Source organism: Pan troglodytes, chromosome 4 (assembly GCF_028858775.2).
Source record: "Pan troglodytes isolate AG18354 chromosome 4, NHGRI_mPanTro3-v2.0_pri, whole genome shotgun sequence".
Taxonomy (NCBI): Eukaryota; Metazoa; Chordata; class Mammalia; order Primates; family Hominidae; genus Pan; species Pan troglodytes.
This window is the reverse complement of record NC_072402.2, coordinates 157764518-157783237: the sequence shown is the minus strand read 5'-3', so window position 1 is coordinate 157783237 and position 18720 is coordinate 157764518. Positions and strand designations below refer to the sequence as shown.

Sequence of the window (18720 nt, the reverse complement as noted above, 5' to 3'; positions counted from 1 at the left end):
AATTTGGAGTAGTTACTATGGAACTCATAATGAAAAGATTAATGGAGATTGAAAATCAATAGTCTTGTCAGCTTTCTTAAGGTTATTGACTGATTGCAAATTTTTGCAAAAGCAAGTAGAATTTCTTATGGGGAACTCACTCAATGCTTTTTGATTATAATAAACACACATTTTAAAAACATGTTTCACTTGAGTAGAACATATTCTTTCCTGCAAACAGAAACAACTATACTTAAAAAAAAAATTCTTTGAAATTCACAGTGTGGTTGAGAAGTTATAAGGAACTATCCTAAAAGATTTTCCAAGTATTTGTTTCAGATTAATGAACTTGTTCAATCAGGTGTTTTTAAAAGTTTGAAATCTAAAGTTCAGAAAGACTTAAAAGTCATCAAAATATGTAATTCCAAGGCTTTGTGTAATGATCTGGGTGAGTTTTAACAGTAGTTTGAAGTAGACATTACTGATATGGTCAAGTGCTTGGTAAATGTGCTGTTGTGGCATAAACCAAATTGGATTTGTTTCAGAAGCCATGGGGAAAGAGAAGAAAAAAAAACATGATTGACGAATATAAAAATAACAATGAGTTTTGTAGAACACACCTTTGAGGAAAAGGTTGAGCATATCACAAATGATATGCCAAATGACCCCTTCGTTTTAAACTGGCAGTCTGGCATATTTCATTTGCAGTTTCAGTAGGGAAGCAAGTTTTAAAGAATCTCTCTAATCTTAAATGTGTATTCTAAACTCTAATAGCTGAATATTAAAAACTTTTATTCCAATGGAAATGTCTTAGATAAATTTGTCCAGTATCTACTGCAGATGGAGATAGAGTTGAATTGGGTAGTTGTAGCCACTTTATATTTCTCTTTGAAATGATAAAAGGCACTTATTCTTGATATGGAGATAACAGAAGTGGGTATTTTTTCCCCTTGGAGTGGGAGTAAACTGGCTTAGACCAAATCTGCGGCTTAAGTAAGAGTTGTGGCTAAAACAAAGGATTGGCCAGGGGAGAAACCAAGTGAAGGAAGAGTTGTGAAAGCTAAGAATGTCTTTATTTCTGGAAATTCTCAGAAATGTAAAGCATCAGAGTATTTTTCCCTTTTTACTTTCTAGAATTTATAGACCAGGAAGCTGACTAATCATTTGGAAGGAACATCCATTCAACTCTCATTTACAGATGTGGAACCAAAGACCAAACAATTATCTGTGAGAGGCCAGGTGCGGTGGGTCATTCCCATATTCCTAGAAGTTTGGAAGGCCAAGGTGGGATGATTGCTTGAGGCCCGGAGTTCAAGACCAGTCTGGGCAACATAGACCCCCGTCCCCCCTGCCATCTCTGCAGAAAAATAAAAACTTAGCTGGGCATGGTGGCGCACGCCTATAGTCCCAGCTATTCGCCTGTATCCTAGCTACTTGGGAGGCTAAGATGGCTTGAGGTCAGGAGTTGGAGGCTGCAGTGAGCTATGATCACACCACTGCACTCTGGTCGGCGCAAGAGTGAGACCCTGTCTCTGAAAAAAAACCCTATATATCGGTGTGATAGAGAAACTGGGATTCACTAGTCTGGAGCCTTTTTGCATAACGTGGTGGTGTGTCCCTAGATGGTTTTGATGGGGAAAAAATCTGTAAATAGTAATCGTAGATTAGTACTAAGTTGAATAGGCAGGAATTTTGATGTGAAAACAGACTGGAGGCAAAGAACAGGGAACTGATACTAAAATCAACGAAATGAATATATCTTCACTAGTGAGCCTGAGTATCTAAATTGCAACATATTAAATTGAGTTACACTCCTATTTAAGCAGGTTGTACTTTTCTAAAAATTGCTTATGTTTAAAAGGTCACAAGTCTAGAATAACTGAATTGGGAATTGGAAATACCTTAAGTCTATAATTTGTATCTAAAATTAGGTTTTCCCTTTTAAGTTGTTAATTTTCTATGGTTTGTGCTGCATGCTTTCACTTTTATTAGTACTTACAGCCAAAGAGATGGGCAAATGTCTAGAAAAATTAATGTTTTGATTCAGGAATTTGTGCCTAGTGATGGCCTCCAATAGGGAATTTTCCAGAGAGAATGAAGACTCAGTTTCTAAGTTGGGGCAAATTTAGTTTTTGTTTTGGTATTCTTATATTACAGCTATTAAAACAATCTCTTAAAAAATGCCGGATGTGGCTGGGCACGGTGGCTCATGCCTGTAATCCCAGCACTTAGGGAGGCTGAGGCAGGTGGATCACCTGAGGTCAGGAGTTCGAGACCAGCCTGGCCAACATGGCGAAACCCCGTCTCTATTAAACCCTGTCTCTACTAAAAACACAAAAATTAGCTGCGCATGGTGGCATACGCCTGTAATCCCAGCTACTCGAGAGGCTGAGTCAGGAGAATTGCTTGAACTCGAGAGGCTGAGTCAGGAGAATTGCTTGAACCCGGGAGGCGGAGGTTGCACTCCAGCCTGGGTGACAGAGTGAGACTCTGTCTCAAAAAACAAAACAAAACAAAACAAAAAACATGCCGGACATAAGGGAATTCAGAAATAGGACGCCATGCCAATTTCGAGGAGAAAATAAAATAGCGAGTGTGCATTAGTTACTTTTACCTGGTTCTGATTTAGTTAATAGGCCCTTCATATTCCAAATTTACAGTTTGTGTAGATTTACAGTATTCCTTCATTCAACAAAAGAACAGGATTAAAAAATGAAAGCATTAGCTAATAGTAATATGCTTTGTTGTGCTATTTTTGAATGAAGGAATAGGAAGTTTAAAGTCACAGTGATATAGCTGATCTGTATATTTTTAGTTTTCCAGGGTATTTTGGTGTCTTTACCATGGATAATTGACACTAACATAAGATAAACAACTCTTTGTCTTATCTTTACTCAAGTAAGAGACCTAACGTTTATAGATCCAAACAGGATTTTTGTTTTCCTTTCCTTGTGGCATGTATGGAAATCACTTTCTCCTTGTTATATTAATGGAGCACTGTGATTTTTTTGTGTGGTATTTAAAAAATTGTAGTTAAATAGATGTAAAATTTATCATCTTAATCATTTTTAATTATACAGTTCTGTGGCATTAAATACATTCACAGTGTTGTTCAACCATCACCACCTTCCATCTGTAATTTAGTTTTGATAGAGATTTTTAAAATTAGGATGGCACTTGCTAGAAGGTGTTGGAAATTAAGTTACAAGAGTGTTTTTCTTGGTCAGTGGTGTGATTGGAATATGCTGCTGGCATTGCCCCACTTCCAGGATTCCTTCCTGATCAACCTGTAGTCCTATACAAGGAAATAACTGTAGCTTACAATGCTAATTGGTGCCCCAGCCCCTCCTTTTTTTTTTTTTTTTTTTTTTTTTTTTCAGATAGGGTCACACTCTGTCACCCAGGCTGGAATGCAGTGGCGAGATCACAGCCTAGACTTCCTGGGGTCAAGCAGTTCTCCCACCTCAAGCCCCCTGCCCCTACCATAGCTGGGACTACTGGTGTATGTCACCATGCCTGGCTAATTTTTAAAAAATGTTTAGTAGAGACAAAGTCTCCCTTTGTTGCCCAGGCTGGTCTCAAACTCCTGGGCTCAAGTGATCCTCTCGTCTTGGCCCCCAACAAAGTGCTAGGATTATAAGCATGAGCCACCGTGCTCGGCCAGTGTCTCCATTTTTAAGAACTGTAACTGCCAAATTTTTAGGTGAATTGGTGTGACTGCACTTACCTAGAAGTTAGTTGGTTTTGGTTAAAACTGTTCCCTTCCAGTAACATAAACTTTTATATCAAGGCATATTTGTTTTCCATTAACTGTACTGACATAAATAGTGGAAAAAGCAAGTAAATTTCAAAAAATGGTATACATATTATTAAAATATGACAAAAAGTGTGATGGTATGTAAAACTTGGAAAGTAGTTTAATTCCATTACTAATTTAAATGACTTCCATATTCAAAATTGACAAATTATTTATGAGGCTGAACATGGTGGTTCATGCCTATAGTCCCAGCTACTCCAGAGGCTGAGGCAGGAAGATGGGGTTCCACCATGTTGGCCATGCTGGTCTCAACTTCTGACCTCAGGTGATCCACCTGCCTTGGCCTCCCAAAGTGCTGGGATTATAGGCGTGAGCCACTGCGCCTGGCCCATAAAGCCTTGATGTTAAAAACACACCAATTGCAAACTTGGTTTAAAGGTGAATTAAAAAAAATATGTGTGTGTGTATATATATATATATATATATATATATTTATTTATTTAGAGACAAGGTCTCAGTCTCGCCCAAGCTAGACTGTAGGGGTATAATCATGACTCACTGCAGCCTTGACCTCCTGGGCTCAGGCGATTCTCCTGCCTCAGCCTCATAGTTGGGGCCACAGACACATACCATCACACCTGACCAATTTTAAAAAATTATTTGTAGAGACAGGGTCACACTATGTTGCCCAGGCTGGTCTTGAACTCCTGGGCTCAAGCAATAACTTCTGCCTCAGCCTCCCAAAGTGGTGGGGTTACAGGTATGAGCCACTGTGCCCAGCTAAATATTTTTTCTTCACATTTCTGATATTTTGTAAAGTATCATTAAAAAGAAGTTGAAAACAGTCATTATTTAAATATGGAAGTTTCTTTGTGTCATAAGAATGTGACAGTTATAAAGGCCGGGTGCGGTGGCCCACTTCTGTAATCCCAGCACTTTGGGAGGCTGAGGAAGGCGGATCACCTGAGTTAAGGAGTTCGAGGCCAGCCTGGCCAACATGGTGAAACCCCATTTCTATTAAAAATACAAAAATTAGCCGGGCGTGGTGGCGGGCACCTGTAGTCCCAGCTGCTCAGGAGGCTGAGGTAGTAGAATGCCGTGAACCCAGTAGGCAGAGGTTGCAGTGAGCCAGGATTGTGCCGCTGCATTCCAGCCTGGATGACAGAGTGAGACTCCATCTCAAAACAAAAAAAAAAAGAATATGACATGTGACAGCCGGGCGTGGTGGCTCACACCTGTAATCCCAGCACTTTGGGAGGCCAAGGCGGGCGGATCATGAGGTGAGGAGTTCAAGACCAGCATGACCAACATGGTGAAACCCCGTCTCTATTAAAAATACAAAAATTAGATGGGCGTGCTGGCACGCACCTGTAATCCCAGCTACTCAGGAGGCTGAGGCAAGAGAATTGCTTGAACCCGGGAGGCAGAGGTTGCAGTGAGCCGAGATCGCACCATTACACTCCAGCCTGGGTGACAGAGTGAGACTCCATCTCAAAAAAAAAAAAAAAAAAAAAAAAAAAGAATGTGACAGTTACTTGCTTATACTGACTTGGAAATCTGAGTCTTAACCAGAAACCATCATTAAAACTTCTCATAACTTTTTCTATCCTGGTTGTCAGTATCTACAAGGAAAAGCCAAATACTTCATAGCTGAAGTGTTAGACTGTTATGATCACACTTTTTTCCTCTTCTCAAATAAAAACCTTGTAATTATAATGCATATCAGGGACCGAGTGCAGTGGCTCATGCCTGTAATCCTAGCACTTTGGATTACAGTCTCTACTGTACTGTACTGTCTGGATTACCCTGTCTCTACTAAAAATACAAAAATTAGCTGGGCATGGTGGTGGGTGCCTGTAGTCCCAGCTACTCGGGAGGCTGAGGCAGGAGAATCACTTGAACCCAGGAGGCAGAGGTTGCAGTGAGTCAAGATTGTGCCACCACACTCCAGCCTGGGTAACAGAGCGAAACTCCATCTCTAAATAAATAAATAAATAAATAAATAAAATGCATATCAGGTGTTAGCAAGGGCTTCTTGTTTTTCTTTTTCTTTTTCTTTTTTTACTATTTAAGGTAATTTTGTACCCTTCAGTGTCCCTCATTTAGATTCACTTAAAAGCTGTTGAAAAAGCCTAGGGATGTCAGGTAAAATATGATAGAATTTTTTTATTGCCTGTGGAAAAATTTTTTGTAATGTGAAAGTGTCATCGAGTTGAGTGTAAAAGAAAGAAATGGATACTTAGGAGTATATATATATAACTTGCCAGTGATGCAGGTGAGTTTAAGCATTCATTAACATTTTTAGGACCAGGTGCCTTGGCTCATGCCTATAATCCTAGTACTTTGGGAGACCGAGGCAGGAGCATCATTTGAGTCCAGGAGTTTGAGACCAGCTTCGGCAACATGGTGAAACTCTGTCTCTACAAAAAATACAAAAAAATAAGGTGGGCTCGGTGGTGCACGCCTGTAGTCCCAGCTACTTGGGAGGCTGAGGTGGGAGGACCACTTTAGCCTGGGAGGCTGAGGCTGCTGTTAGCCATCATCCTGCCACTGCACTCCAGCTTGGGCGACAGAGTGAGACCCTGTCTCAAAACACAAAAACGATTTTTGCAATAGTAGTGCTTAATAGCAGGCTTTTATTGAGCAAAGAACCATTCCCTTTCACTTTTCAGGCACATGGCTCAAAGTACAAGCTCTTGAGCCAGATTTGCTGGATTCAAAGCCTGACTTTGATCAGCCACTTACACACTATGTGATCTTAGGCAGGTTACTCCCAATATCATCACCTGTGAAATAAGGAGAATAATAGTATCTCCTCATAAGATAATTGTGAGAATTTAAAAGAATATTTAAAGCAATAAAAAAAAATGTCTTGCATGAGGCTGTATAAGTACTTGCCATCATTGCTACCACTGCAATCACTTTGTGTTGCACGGTAAATTCTGGTAGCTTTCGATACTATCATTCTGCAACATATACTCAGTATAAATGGAAATATAACAATGTTATTTGTACCTGAAAATTTTGAGAAATCATAGCATGATTATTCACAAGTCTCTGGAAGTAGCATGGACTCACTAGTTTTAATAGGCATTTGTAGAGGTTAACTGAATCGAAGGTCAGGATTATGGTTAAAGGAGACCTGTGTTAACATATTTCAACTCTTGCCCCATTCATTTATTTAACACACAAATTCCAGTGATCTGGTACTCACTTTCCTATTCTACTCTCCCTTATGCCAAACACAGGGCCTGGCATGGGGGGAAATGATTGTCTTCTTGTGAATGAATGATGAGCAATTCTGGTTCAGACATGTCCTAATGACCGATGACCATCTCAGATGCCCCACACATCCTGAACCCTTTCCATGACACATAAGTGTCTGAGCTGGTAGGGCCCAATGCAGTGGAGGTCCTATTAGGAGAACTTTACAAAGATGTTAGAACTACAAAGCTACATTTGTCAGCTTTTGGGTAAATTAGCTGATTTGTATAGATGCCGTGCTTCCCTGGGACCGTAGCATTTTACTATTTTAATGTTTTGCCGTATGGAGGAAAAGTGGAGATAATTTGAACATTTTCGTTTTTATTGCTGCTCGTATGATTGAGTAGATTGTCTCCTCTTTCTAGGAGGGAAATGCCACACATTCCAACGCCTTGAACTGTGTGTGGTTTGGCCATATTTTCCAGAGGATAGTCATTTTTACCCATGGGTCATTTTGGGGATGCTGTTAATCACAAATCTGTCATCTCCCCCAACAGTTTAGTTTTAGCAAGGAATCTGGCTGAGTGTGGCACATCTTGGTGTGAGTCCTGGTATACTGGGAAGAATTACATGCAGTTTGTCTAAAAGAGCTGGTTAGAAAAATAGCACTAAGGTTGGAAAGCCAGAAGGGCTATTGTAAGATGAGATACTGTTGATGCTTTTCCTGCTTGTTCATGTTGCATCATGCTTTACTGTATTAAGAAAATTCATTTTGAGTGTTCAGTGAGATAATAGGTACATGTCTATGCTCTTAAGTTTTTAGTTTTTAATTGTGGGCTTTCTTTAAGAGCGTAAACTCTACTTCTTTCATGTTTTGCCCATTACAGTTCTGCTGCTTCCCAAGAATAGTTGCCATTGTTGCACTTAAGCTTTCTCTCAAAGGACAAAATAAGTAATTTCCGATGAAATTGCCGCCTTTTCATGGGTCTCTCCCTCCACTTACTGCATCACAGCTGGGTCTCCTGGCTCTTCCTAATGGATATCCTGTGCTAGTGGTAAATTTCTAAAGAAAAGCCTCGAGATCCTAAAAGCATTGAGGGGAAGATTATCTTAAACATTAGCACAAAAGACTCACAAACCAGGCACTGTGGACCAGGGACTGGTTTATTGATATTTTGGCATTTCAGGGGGTTGCAGGTGAGGAATTGCACAGGGAAACATGAGATCATTCTTTGATATATCTTGACTCTCCTTGCTTAAAATTGAAAAGCAGATTCTCTAGAATGATTGCTGAAACCTAACAAGTTTTACTTGTAGAGGGAGAGGTTCAAAAGATAATTTCTTTAGTGCACTCAGATTCCCTTATTCTTGTGTGATTGCTGTTGGGTTATAGTTGATAGTATATTAAGTTTTTCCATGAACAAAAGGATAAATACCTCATTATTAAATCTCACCCTAAAAAATTATTTTCCCAAGTTAAAATTCAGAAGTAATTATTTTTCTAGATCAGGTGTATACAAAATCTTTTCAGTGTCAGAAAAGCCTTTTATAAATAGGTTTTCATTATATACTGCTGCTTCTAATTTAACTTAGCATTAAAAAAACAATTATAAAGACTGAATGTTATCTAACTAATGATCTCAGAGTTGACTACACTGATGTGATAGGTGAATTGTTTTTTATTTATAGTTAGGAAAGTAAGCAAACAAGCCAATATGTTTAAAAATTAGGCTTAAGATAGCAGTCCTTCATTTAAATTATGCTTAGTATTTGAAGTCTGTTTTGAAAGCTTAAGTGTCATAAAAAAGCTTATCTTGTTATAACTGTTATTTCAACGAGGTATTACCTCACACAGTAAATTTAGGTCCTGAATGGTATGTAAGCATGGTTATTGGGATTAAAGTGGAAAGGGGTTGAGGCAGTTTTTGGTCATTTTGCTAAAAAGGGTCAAAAGAGCCTCAGTATGGTGCCTCACGCCTATAATCCCAGCACTTTGGGAGGCCGAGTTAGGTGGATCACCTGAGGTCAGGAGTTTGAGACCAGGCTGGCCAAAACGGTGAAACCCCATCTCTACTAAAAATATAAAAAATTAGCCAGGTGTGGTGGCGGGCGCCTGTAATCCCAGCTACTCAGAAGGCTGAGGCAGGAGAATCACTTGAACCTGGGAGGAGGAGGTTTCAGTGAGCCGAGATCGTGCCACTGCACTCCAGCCTGGGCCAACAAGAGCGAGACTTTGTCTCAAAAAAAAAAAAAAAAAGGGGTCATTGAGCTCATTAATTATGTAGTGTGGACAGAGATGACAGGTTCAGCCTTATCTTTGAATACTGACTGAGAAGATCAGGACTTCTCCAACATAGGCTAATGTGAGATTAGTAAAACATTTTTTGTTAGGAACATCCAGTGTGAGTTAGCATTTCCCCTTTCATTTGTTAGTTTGCTTGGAGGGCAGAATCTTGGTGTGCCCCATTGCATCTTGCTGCGGATTTGACTTGAGCCGGAGAGTGCCCTCTCCTGGCAAAGGCTGTTGTGTCTACACAGCTCTCAAGTCTGTTTTCATTTAGTACCAAAGCTTCTCTTTCTGTGAAGCGAGGAAGTTATCCAGAATAAATTTGTTATGAAAATTCACCTGAATTTTGGTCTTATTTTAAAACTATTTTTTTGGTAAAATGGATGGATTAAAAAACTCGAATGCTTTATTTTTGTTAACTTGGTTTTTTCTACCATAGGTCTCAACAAATGGCAGCTATTACATCAGACAGTGACGAGTCCTGCTGCTCCCTTACAGTGTCTGACAGACCACTGTGGATTCAGACTGGGAGCATTGAAGTTAACAGTGAAACAGGCAGGTCTGTCTGTTTTAAGCCCTGCCACAAAGTGAAGAGGGCATCATGTCATCACTTAATCATTCCTGAAGTAGATTAGGCTAGACTTATAAGAATTCATTAGTTCTTTTTCTTTAGTTTTCATTGACTTTGGTAGCCGGGTGTGCCTCGTGTAGGTGATAGTTTTAATGAATGAAAATAACTTTCCATTGATACTACCTGCCATGCCAAAAAAGAGGAGTCTCCTGTGAGCTTCTGTGAATTGAGAGCAGATTCTCTTAGGGTGGTAGAAGTTGGGTGTGACCTTGCAGAATTATGTCAAATAGCAACTGAGTCTCCATGGAAAGTCAAAAATACTGGATTTCTTTTATCTTTTCACTATCTCAGTATTTTTTTGTCACTTTTATATTCATTAAACTTCTTAGTCATTACTTCTTACTGTATATATATAAGAATATATATGTGAACACATATGTGTATATATATTCTTAGTGAATTAGTCACAAAACCATTGTCATTTACATAAAGCAAGTCAAAATTCCAGAGGGTGGTAAAAGATAGTGCTGAAATATAGTCTATTTTTTTAAGTACATTTATTAATAACTCCTTGGATAAGGCCTAAAAGGCTTATTTTGGGCCCTTATAGGGTAGGAAAAGTTCAGGGATTTCTGTGTGTTTGCACTGCTTTGAAACTTACTACTTTTATTGCTTCCTTGAAGTAAGGCTGTTTAACCCTCTGGTGTTTGTACAGCTAGCGAAGAACTGTATAGTTGCATGGAAGCTGTAATTTGCAGGCTGGATCAGAATGGCAAATTTTGGATTAGAGATTGCAGCTGGGATTTTGGACACTTATCTGCGTAGGAGTGGTAGCTACCCTTAAGATGCGTATCTCTTCAGGGAATAGTGTTTTTTATTTTTCTGCACCTCTCATAGGAATAGTAAGATCTGTTTGAGTCCTTGCCTTTCCTGCCATAGATTTTAACTGAACTTAAATAGGCCTCACTAAAATTGAAGCCAAATATTGAGTCATAAATAGAAGGAAAAGGAATTTTACATGGGATTGGGTGTTTACCTTTTCTTCCTTCAGTTTATAAAATGGGAACATTTGCTTCCAAAGTTCTGTGTGAGCCTTAATCTATTAGTATTGCAATCATATTGGTACAGTATCTTAGTTTTAGAAGGTAAAAACTGAGCTCAATGTCAAATTTTAAAACAGTGTAAATCATTTTTTTTTTTCCAGAAGCAAGGACTACATTCATCTTTCATCTTGATGTGTGTAGTATTTGTCCCTAGAGGTCACTTTTCATTGCTTGAGGAGAAACATGATAGAATACCCAGTGAAATGTATTTTGTAGGGCTTGATCTAGTAAGCGAAGGAAGCATGGGAACACCGGAAGGCAACACAAAATCAAGTCAGTTCTGTCAAATCATGGGGAAGGTACCTCCTGTGAAATGTTTGGAAGTTAAATAATGGGAAGGACGGAGTGGTTTTTCTGTTTTCCTTGTTGCATTGTGTTTGATGTGTTTGTTATTATTCCACCGAAATGCCATTTTTGGTATGCATTTGACCAAAAATTCATCTTTCTTTCCACGGATCATCTCTTTTGGAACTCAAACTCATGTTGGTACTTGGGTTTCCAGGTTTGAGAGGCATAATCAGGGATCGTAGAGGGTTTCAGTGGGCTTCTTTCTACTTCGTAGTATTAGAGGGAGGTTAGTAGTGTTGATCATTCTGGTCATGCTATTTAGCAGTAATTTGTATAAGCCTTGCCCTTTATAAACAGTGCGCTTGGAGTCCTGCTTCTTGTTGGAGGTATGGTGAAGAGGCCTCTGCTGAGAATCACGTTTGCTGATGTAACAAGGGATACTGGTCCGTCTAACCAGTGTACATGTGTTGTCTTCTAGTATCAAAATGGTGCTCTTCATGCCTTCCGATGTGCTGTGTCTACTTCTGGGGAGGCACCCTCCATTCCCTTCTTTTTTTGCTCTTTGCAAGTATGTGGACAGTGTGACCTGCTGCTGATTTGTACATAGCCTGGCTCTGTATATAAATTTGCTCCTTAAAACTGTAGGCTAGTCTGTGCTAGTAGAAGGCTGTTGGTGCTTCATAGCAGTCCCCAGCAACTAAGCTGACTCTCAGAGCACTGTACTGTGAAATGGCGATATAAGGAACAAAGTTAAAATTCCCCTGTTACTAGGCATTTATAAGCAAGTATTTTAAAAAAACACTCAAGTGCACATTGATTATGTAAAGATGACAGCCATTTTACTTGTGTTGGAAACTGGCCTGATAATACTTCAGAAATAACATGAATATTTCTGCTGGTTTAGAGTGGCAGTAAGTTGTTTTCTCAAAACAACATCGGTCAGGTTTAACCGATTTAAAAGAAAAAATCAGGTGTGATCCCACAATCTATGTAGGGCTTAAACAACAAGGACATCATTTTCCTCATATAATTACTTGTGCTTAACTACATTTTCTTCCTTTTCTTTACTATATTTCAGCACAAAGACATTAGCAGGCTGCTGGTTTCATGGACCTGTACCACAATGACACAGAGAACACCAGAGCATCAGGACTGAATGAAATTGGAGTTTTTAAAGCTGCACTAAGAAGTAAATGTTAAGGCAGTGGTTAAAAACAACAGTCTATAAAGGGGCACTTGCAAATTGTGCTGTCTTAAACCGAAGAAAAGGTATTAGGGAATATTTTATAAAAAATAAACTTGCAATAAATTATGCATGAGATGAGAAAAATGATGTGAATTACACACGTAAGAACTCACTTGAATTTTATATATGAAGAAACACTGACAGTAACTTCTTTGGAATGTGAAGTTCTTATCAGTACAGTTTGGACAGGCCTAAAAGGCATGGGATGATGCAGAAATGCTGAATTATTTTTCATACTTAAACTTTGTGCTTTCTCCAAGGTTTAGGTTAATCAGTTCAGATATGAGCAAAGGTATTTCTAAAATGGCTCTTCTATGAAAAGCAATAGTCACATATGCCAAGGCCAATGTTTCCTTCAAGGTGCCAGTAGAAACAACAGAAAATAACATCCTGCTGAAAGGATGGCAAAGTGCCCCGCCCCACCCCACAAACACAATTTGGATCTTTTCCTTCTTTAATAAAGCAGGGCTGTATTATCTTGAATATATGTTTGCTTGTTAGAACATATTAAGATATATTTATTTGCCACTAGTATTTAACATTTTGTGCACATTTTCATAATTACATTCTTACCTTTCAAATTTTGACTCAAAGTGGATAGGCTAGTGTTGATCTTGGAGTGCAAATGTATATACTCCAAGAGCTAGTTCTTAATTCTGCTGAGTTGGAAAGCCTTTTATTATTGTCTGTATCCTTACTGGTTTTATCTAGTTCAAAAAAGGTGACAACGTCTAAATTTTGATGTGGACCTCTCTCCACAGAGAGCCCCTCCTAAGTGCAAGAAATTCTAACAGGTGTCAGTAGGACTTGGCCCTGGGGGACAACAAGTGGCAGGAACAGGATCCTTTAAAACAGTGTCAAACTTTTCATGCATGGAGCATGAATTCTTACTAATAGAGACCGTAATTTTTTTCTTGTCTTTGGTAAATATATAAAAAACCTTAATTTTTCTTTTTTAATGAATGGAGAAAACATGAGAAAACCAGATGGACCTGTTAGTACTACATTTTTAAGGCATTTTATATTTGATGGTGCCGTACTTTTAATAATAAAACTGAAGTTTTTTAGTGGCAATACTGATTTATTTTTTAAACCAGAAAGATAATCCATATTGATTACTTATTACAAAAAAGGGAAAATATGCCAAAAAAAAAAAAAAACCTTAAAATTCATATGAAGCAACGTAACAGATAACTGAGCACTTGGCTCAAGTGGTCAGACTTTCCATAATGTTACTGTGTACGTTTGGAATTACCTAATAACCCCAGGCTCAGGATTAACAGAAGGTTCTGGGTGAGTTTTAAAACATTTAATATACCTATGATTTGTTTTACAACTTGAAGAAAAGGCAGGCAGTCTTGTGTGTAATGAGCTTAATGCAAATTCTAATTATACTGCAAATAATTTAAAGTTTTGATTGCATTCTACAATTGTCTGTTTGGAAAATTACGTATTATGAAGTCATTATATATTTTATCAAATCAGAAAAAGTCAGCTCAGGAACTGTAGCAGCAGGGAGTTCTAAAGATGACATGAACTATACTATAGGGGTGCCCTACTCTATATGGCCTAGGGCTTTGGTTTGGGTCAGTCTTGTTCTTTCAGATACATAACACCAGCAGTACTTTCGGGCTCACTTCAAGAACCAGATAACTCTCCCAAACCATGATACATGAAGTGTATAATCAAGATTTTTAATTAAGCTTTAGAATTCTTTATTTGTGTAGAGTGATGGAAATGACCAAGAAGTAATAATATAAAGCAAAAGAATTGGGAGAGATCAGGTTTTAAGTATATAAATATTTTTTTTTTTCTCATGGCATATTCTCAAAGGTGTTTTGTTACAAACCAGATTTTCATTTTTTAAAAAATGAGACTTGGTGGTATTTAAAACCTACACCTACCATGTTGCTATTTCACTTTCATTGCTTTAGTTGCTTAATATTTAAGCTTTGCTTCATGCTACCTTTTGTCTGTATTTCAATCTTCATAAGCCTATTTTGTTTTGTAGACTTGAATGATAAAAATTGTTTCTCATCTTAAGTATGCTCAGAGTTTTAAATGTTAAAGAATGTTGTGTAACCTTTATCCAATAAAGTCTTTGATTTTTTAAAAATTTAGTTATTTACAAATTATGTTTACTTTTTAGGAGTTAGTTTTTAAAGATTTTTTTTTTTTTTTTTTTTTTACTATTAAAATTCAATCACTAGTTGTACTTTAGGGAGCTGTTTTCAGTAGCAATGCTTCCTAAGGAGAACAGCCTGTAGGTTTCTAATCACTAGGAGATTTTATGGGACCTCTTTATGACGAAGGATGGAGGAAGGGTGAACAGTTTAATTAGGACCCTGTGCACAAACATAACAGCTTTTCGATAGAAACAACCTACCCTTCAGAATTGGATGTAATTAAATATCTGCTGCTGGGTTTGTCTTGTTTTCTTTTGTTTTAATTTTAAGGAATCCTGCCCTTACGGATAAATGGTTGCTTCTTTAAGAGCCCAGCACATTGAGTGAGAGGTCAAGGGTTTGACCTAAGAATCAGAAACACTTGGTTATCAGGAAAAAATTAGCCTTTTAAAACCTACAGATAGTTCACAGGACTGACCCAGAAACTTAGGTCAATGTACTTTTTTTTTCTGTTCAAGAAAAGCAGTCCTTTGGCTGCCTGTTATTCCAGAGTACATGAAGGCTTTAATCTCAAACATTCTCCCATTTCAGTTTATTTAAATGAGTGTAAAAAAGAGACCACAGGAATCTGGCTCTGCTAATATCTTTTTTCTCTCAAATTTCTCACTAATGAAAATGGAACAGGGAGAACCAGGGAAGATTAACAAGCCATGTGCTCATTATCTGAGAGGGCCTACAGGAGACTCATACTGATCCTGGTCATGTATACATGTATCAGTATATTTATAGACACAACTCCTACAAGATGGAGGGAATGAGTGATGCAACCAATAGAAGCAACTGAAAATCTTACCAATGCTGGCCTTCACATAAGAAAGCGTAAGTTCATTTTTCCTTTTTCAAGTAAAGATTTTTTTTTTTAACTTAAATAATAGAGACAAGGTCTCGCTTTGTTGTCCAGGCTGGTCTCAAACTCCTGGGCTCAAGTGATCCTCCTGCCTCGGCCTCCCAAAGTGCTGGGATTATAGGCATGAGCCACTGCACCTGGCCATGATTCTTTTCTCAGAATAAGAAATTATTTGAATAAAGAGGTTTTTTTGTTTTGTTTTGTTTTGTTTTTTTTTTGAGACAGAGTCTTGCTCTTGTTGCCCAGGCTGGAGTGCAATGGCACGATCTTGGCTCACTGCAACCTCTGCCTCCTGGGTTCAAGCAATTCTCCTGCCTCAGCCTCCCGAGTAGCTGGGATTACAGGCATGCGCCACCACCCCTGGCTAATTCTGTATTTTTAGTAGAGATGAGGTTTCTCCATGTTGGTCAGGCTGGTCTCAAACTCCCGATCTCAGGTGATCCGCCTGCCTCGGCTTCGCAAAGTGCTGGGATTACAGCGTGAACAACTGTGCCTGGACTTTATTTATTTATTTATTTATTTTTTTGAGACAGATTTTCGCTCTTATTGCCCAGGCTGGAGTGCAGTGGTGCGATCTCGGCTCATTGCAACCTCCACCTCCTGGGATCAAGCGATTCTCCTGCCTCAGCCTCCCGAATAGCTGGGATTACAGGCATGTGCCACAACTCCCAGCTAATTTTCTATTTTTAGTAGAGACAGGGTTTCTCCATGTTGGTCAGGCTGGTCTCGAACTCCTGATCTGAGGTGATCCACCTGCCTCAGCCTCCCAAAGTGCTGAGATTACAGGTGTGAGCCACTGCACCTGGCCAGAATATGTTATTTTTTAAGCATCCTTTTCTCTAGTGATTAGCATGCTGCCAAATCTTTGCTTAATCGGAATGAAATTTTTTTTTTTTTTTTTGAAACGGAGTCTCTGTCATCCAGGCTGGAGTGCAGTGGCACGATCTCGGCTCACTGCAACCTCTGCCTCCTGGGTTCAAGAGATTCTCCTTCCTCAGCCTCCTGAGTAGTTGGGATTACAGGTGCTTACCCCCATGCCCGGCTAATTTTTGTATTTTTAGTAGGGAAGGGGTTTCGCCATGTTGGCCAGGCTGGTCTTGAACTCCCAACCTCAAGTGATCCGCCCACTTTGACCTCCCAAAGTGCTGGGATTACAGGTGTGAGCCACCGCACCCGGCTTGGAATGAAATTTCATGGCCTTAACAATTCCTTTGCTTTGGTACCAACAAGGTAGTGAGCTTGGGGTAAAGGAGAGTATGATTCAGGAAAACTGTGCCAGAAGAAGAGAGAGCTGGCCAAACAGTGGGAAGACACTGTCTTTAAGCGTTAAGAGTACTTTCAGGGTTAGCCCTTTCATTATTTCCTTGTGAGGCAAGTTTGTAGAAGCAGCTGTCTAAAGGAGGGAAAGTGGCTTGGTGATGTTTGTTAAAGATGTTTTTGGCCGGGCATGGTGGCTCACGCCTGTAATCCCAGTACTTTGGGAGGTCGAGGAGGGTGGATCATGAGGTCAGGAGATCGAGACCATCCTGGCTAACACGGTGAAACTCTGTCTCTACTAAAAATACAAAAATTAGCCGGGCGTGGTGGTGGGTACCTCTAGTCCCAGCTACTCGGGAGGCTGAGGCAGGAGGATGGCGTGAACCCGGGAGGCAGAGCTTGCAGTGAGCCGAGATCGCACCACTGCACTCCAGCCTGGGCAACAAAGTGAGACTCCATCTCAAGAAAAAAAAAAAAAGAAATGTTTTTATACTAATAACCTGCCTTAGTCTAAAGAGGTAGGAGACATGGATTCTGTTATCAGTTCTATCAATGACCTTTGACAGCAAAGTCACACAGCAGCCTTATTGGCAAAATGAGGTGTAGAAATCCATCTCACCAAGCTCTACGGTTCCTACTCAGCCAAGGCCGAAACCGCTGGGGAGATGTTAGGATTTTTTTTTTTTTTTTTTTGAGACGGAGCCTCGCTCTTGTTGCCCAGGCTGGAGTGTAATGGTGCAATCTTGGCACACTGCAACTTCCGCCTCCCGGGTTCAAGTGATTCTCCCACCTCAGCCTCCCGAGTAGCTGGGGATTACAGGCACCTGCCATCATGCCTGGCTAATTTTTGATTTACTTATTCATTTATTTATTTTTGAGACGGAGTCTCACTCTGTTACCCAGGCTGGAATGCAGGCACCTGCCATCACACCTGGCTAATTTTTGTTTTATTATTTATTTATTTATGAGACGGAGTCTCGCTCTGTTGCCCAGGCTGGAGTGCAGTGGTGCAGCCATGGCTCACTGCAGCCTCAACCTTGTGGTTCAAGTGGTCTTCCTGCCTCAGCCTCCTGAGTAGCTGGGACTACAGGTGTGCACTACCACCCCGAGCTAACAAAAAAATTATTTATTTTGTAGGGACGGGGTTTCTCTGTTATCCAGGTAGTTCTAAACTCCTGGGCGAAAGCGATCCTCCCACCTCGCCCCCCGCAGGTGCTGGGATTACAGGCCTGAGCCACTGTGCCCAGCTCATAAACTGCCCCTTGAAGGGTTGTAAGCAGTCATTCTCATGCGCTAACGTTATTTTCACCCTACCTCTTGGACTGGCTGGTAGCAAGTAATCCATTTTTTTTAATTGACTTTTTTTCAGAGTCCATGCTAATCTTCTATCATTCCAATTTTAGTATATGTGCTGCCGAAGCAAGCACAGTAATCAATTTTTCATTTTCAGAAGCATTAATGGATCTGGTTTAGTGTGAGGTCAGGATAGCTCTGCACACAACAGGAGGAAGTGATTGCAAATTATAGCTTCCTTTCCCTGTACAGCTTTTAATTGTGCAGTTCACTGAAGGAACAGATTTTTCAGCCACTTCTGGTGGAATGCGCACATACTTTTTTAAAGGAAATCCAGGTGATGGAAGGATTAAGCTTGTTACTATCAAGTACCGAGGAAGCAGGCTGGCAAGAATCCTAACTGAAATCACTTCAAGGAGATTTGACTAAGATTGTGTGGGTATGTATCAAGTACACAGTATCCACAGATAAGATCAGAGGAAGAGTTTCTCTTCCCTATCCTCATCCCTCCTGTATTTTTTAAGGGGAGGGACGAGCATATGGAGGAAACCGGCACAGTAATGAAGGGAAGTGATCACAGAAAACAACAGGAAGGAACATACAATCCAGCTGGCAGCGACCATCAGCTGCAGGCTCATAAGGCTGCATCTGAATGGGGGCTGCGCAGCTGAGAGCCAACAGCTCCAGCCTTTCCTCTTAAGC

General features: G+C 39.7%; 1 protein-coding gene across 5 annotated transcripts in view; it reads left to right on the top strand.

Moving 5' to 3' along the window:
• Positions 1 to 18720, top strand: part of PWWP2A (PWWP domain containing 2A) — a 56366-nt gene that overhangs the window by 28766 nt on the left and 8880 nt on the right. The window contains exons 3-5 of one of the 5 annotated variants that reach the window (XR_010157395.1): positions 1114 to 1218; positions 9667 to 9786; positions 12268 to 13609. The exons of 1 other annotated variant lie outside the window; for it this stretch is intronic. Coding sequence is in view for 2 of the 4 variants with exons in the window: in XM_009450066.5 (XP_009448341.1) it covers positions 9667 to 9786; positions 12268 to 12281 (134 nt within the window). In the remaining 2 variants the exon portion in view is untranslated. Of the gene's footprint in view, positions 1 to 1113; positions 1219 to 9666; positions 9787 to 12267; positions 13610 to 18720 lie in introns of those variants that run through there. 3 more of the 5 variants (XR_010157396.1, XM_009450066.5, XM_009450068.5) reach the window with 3 other exon arrangements.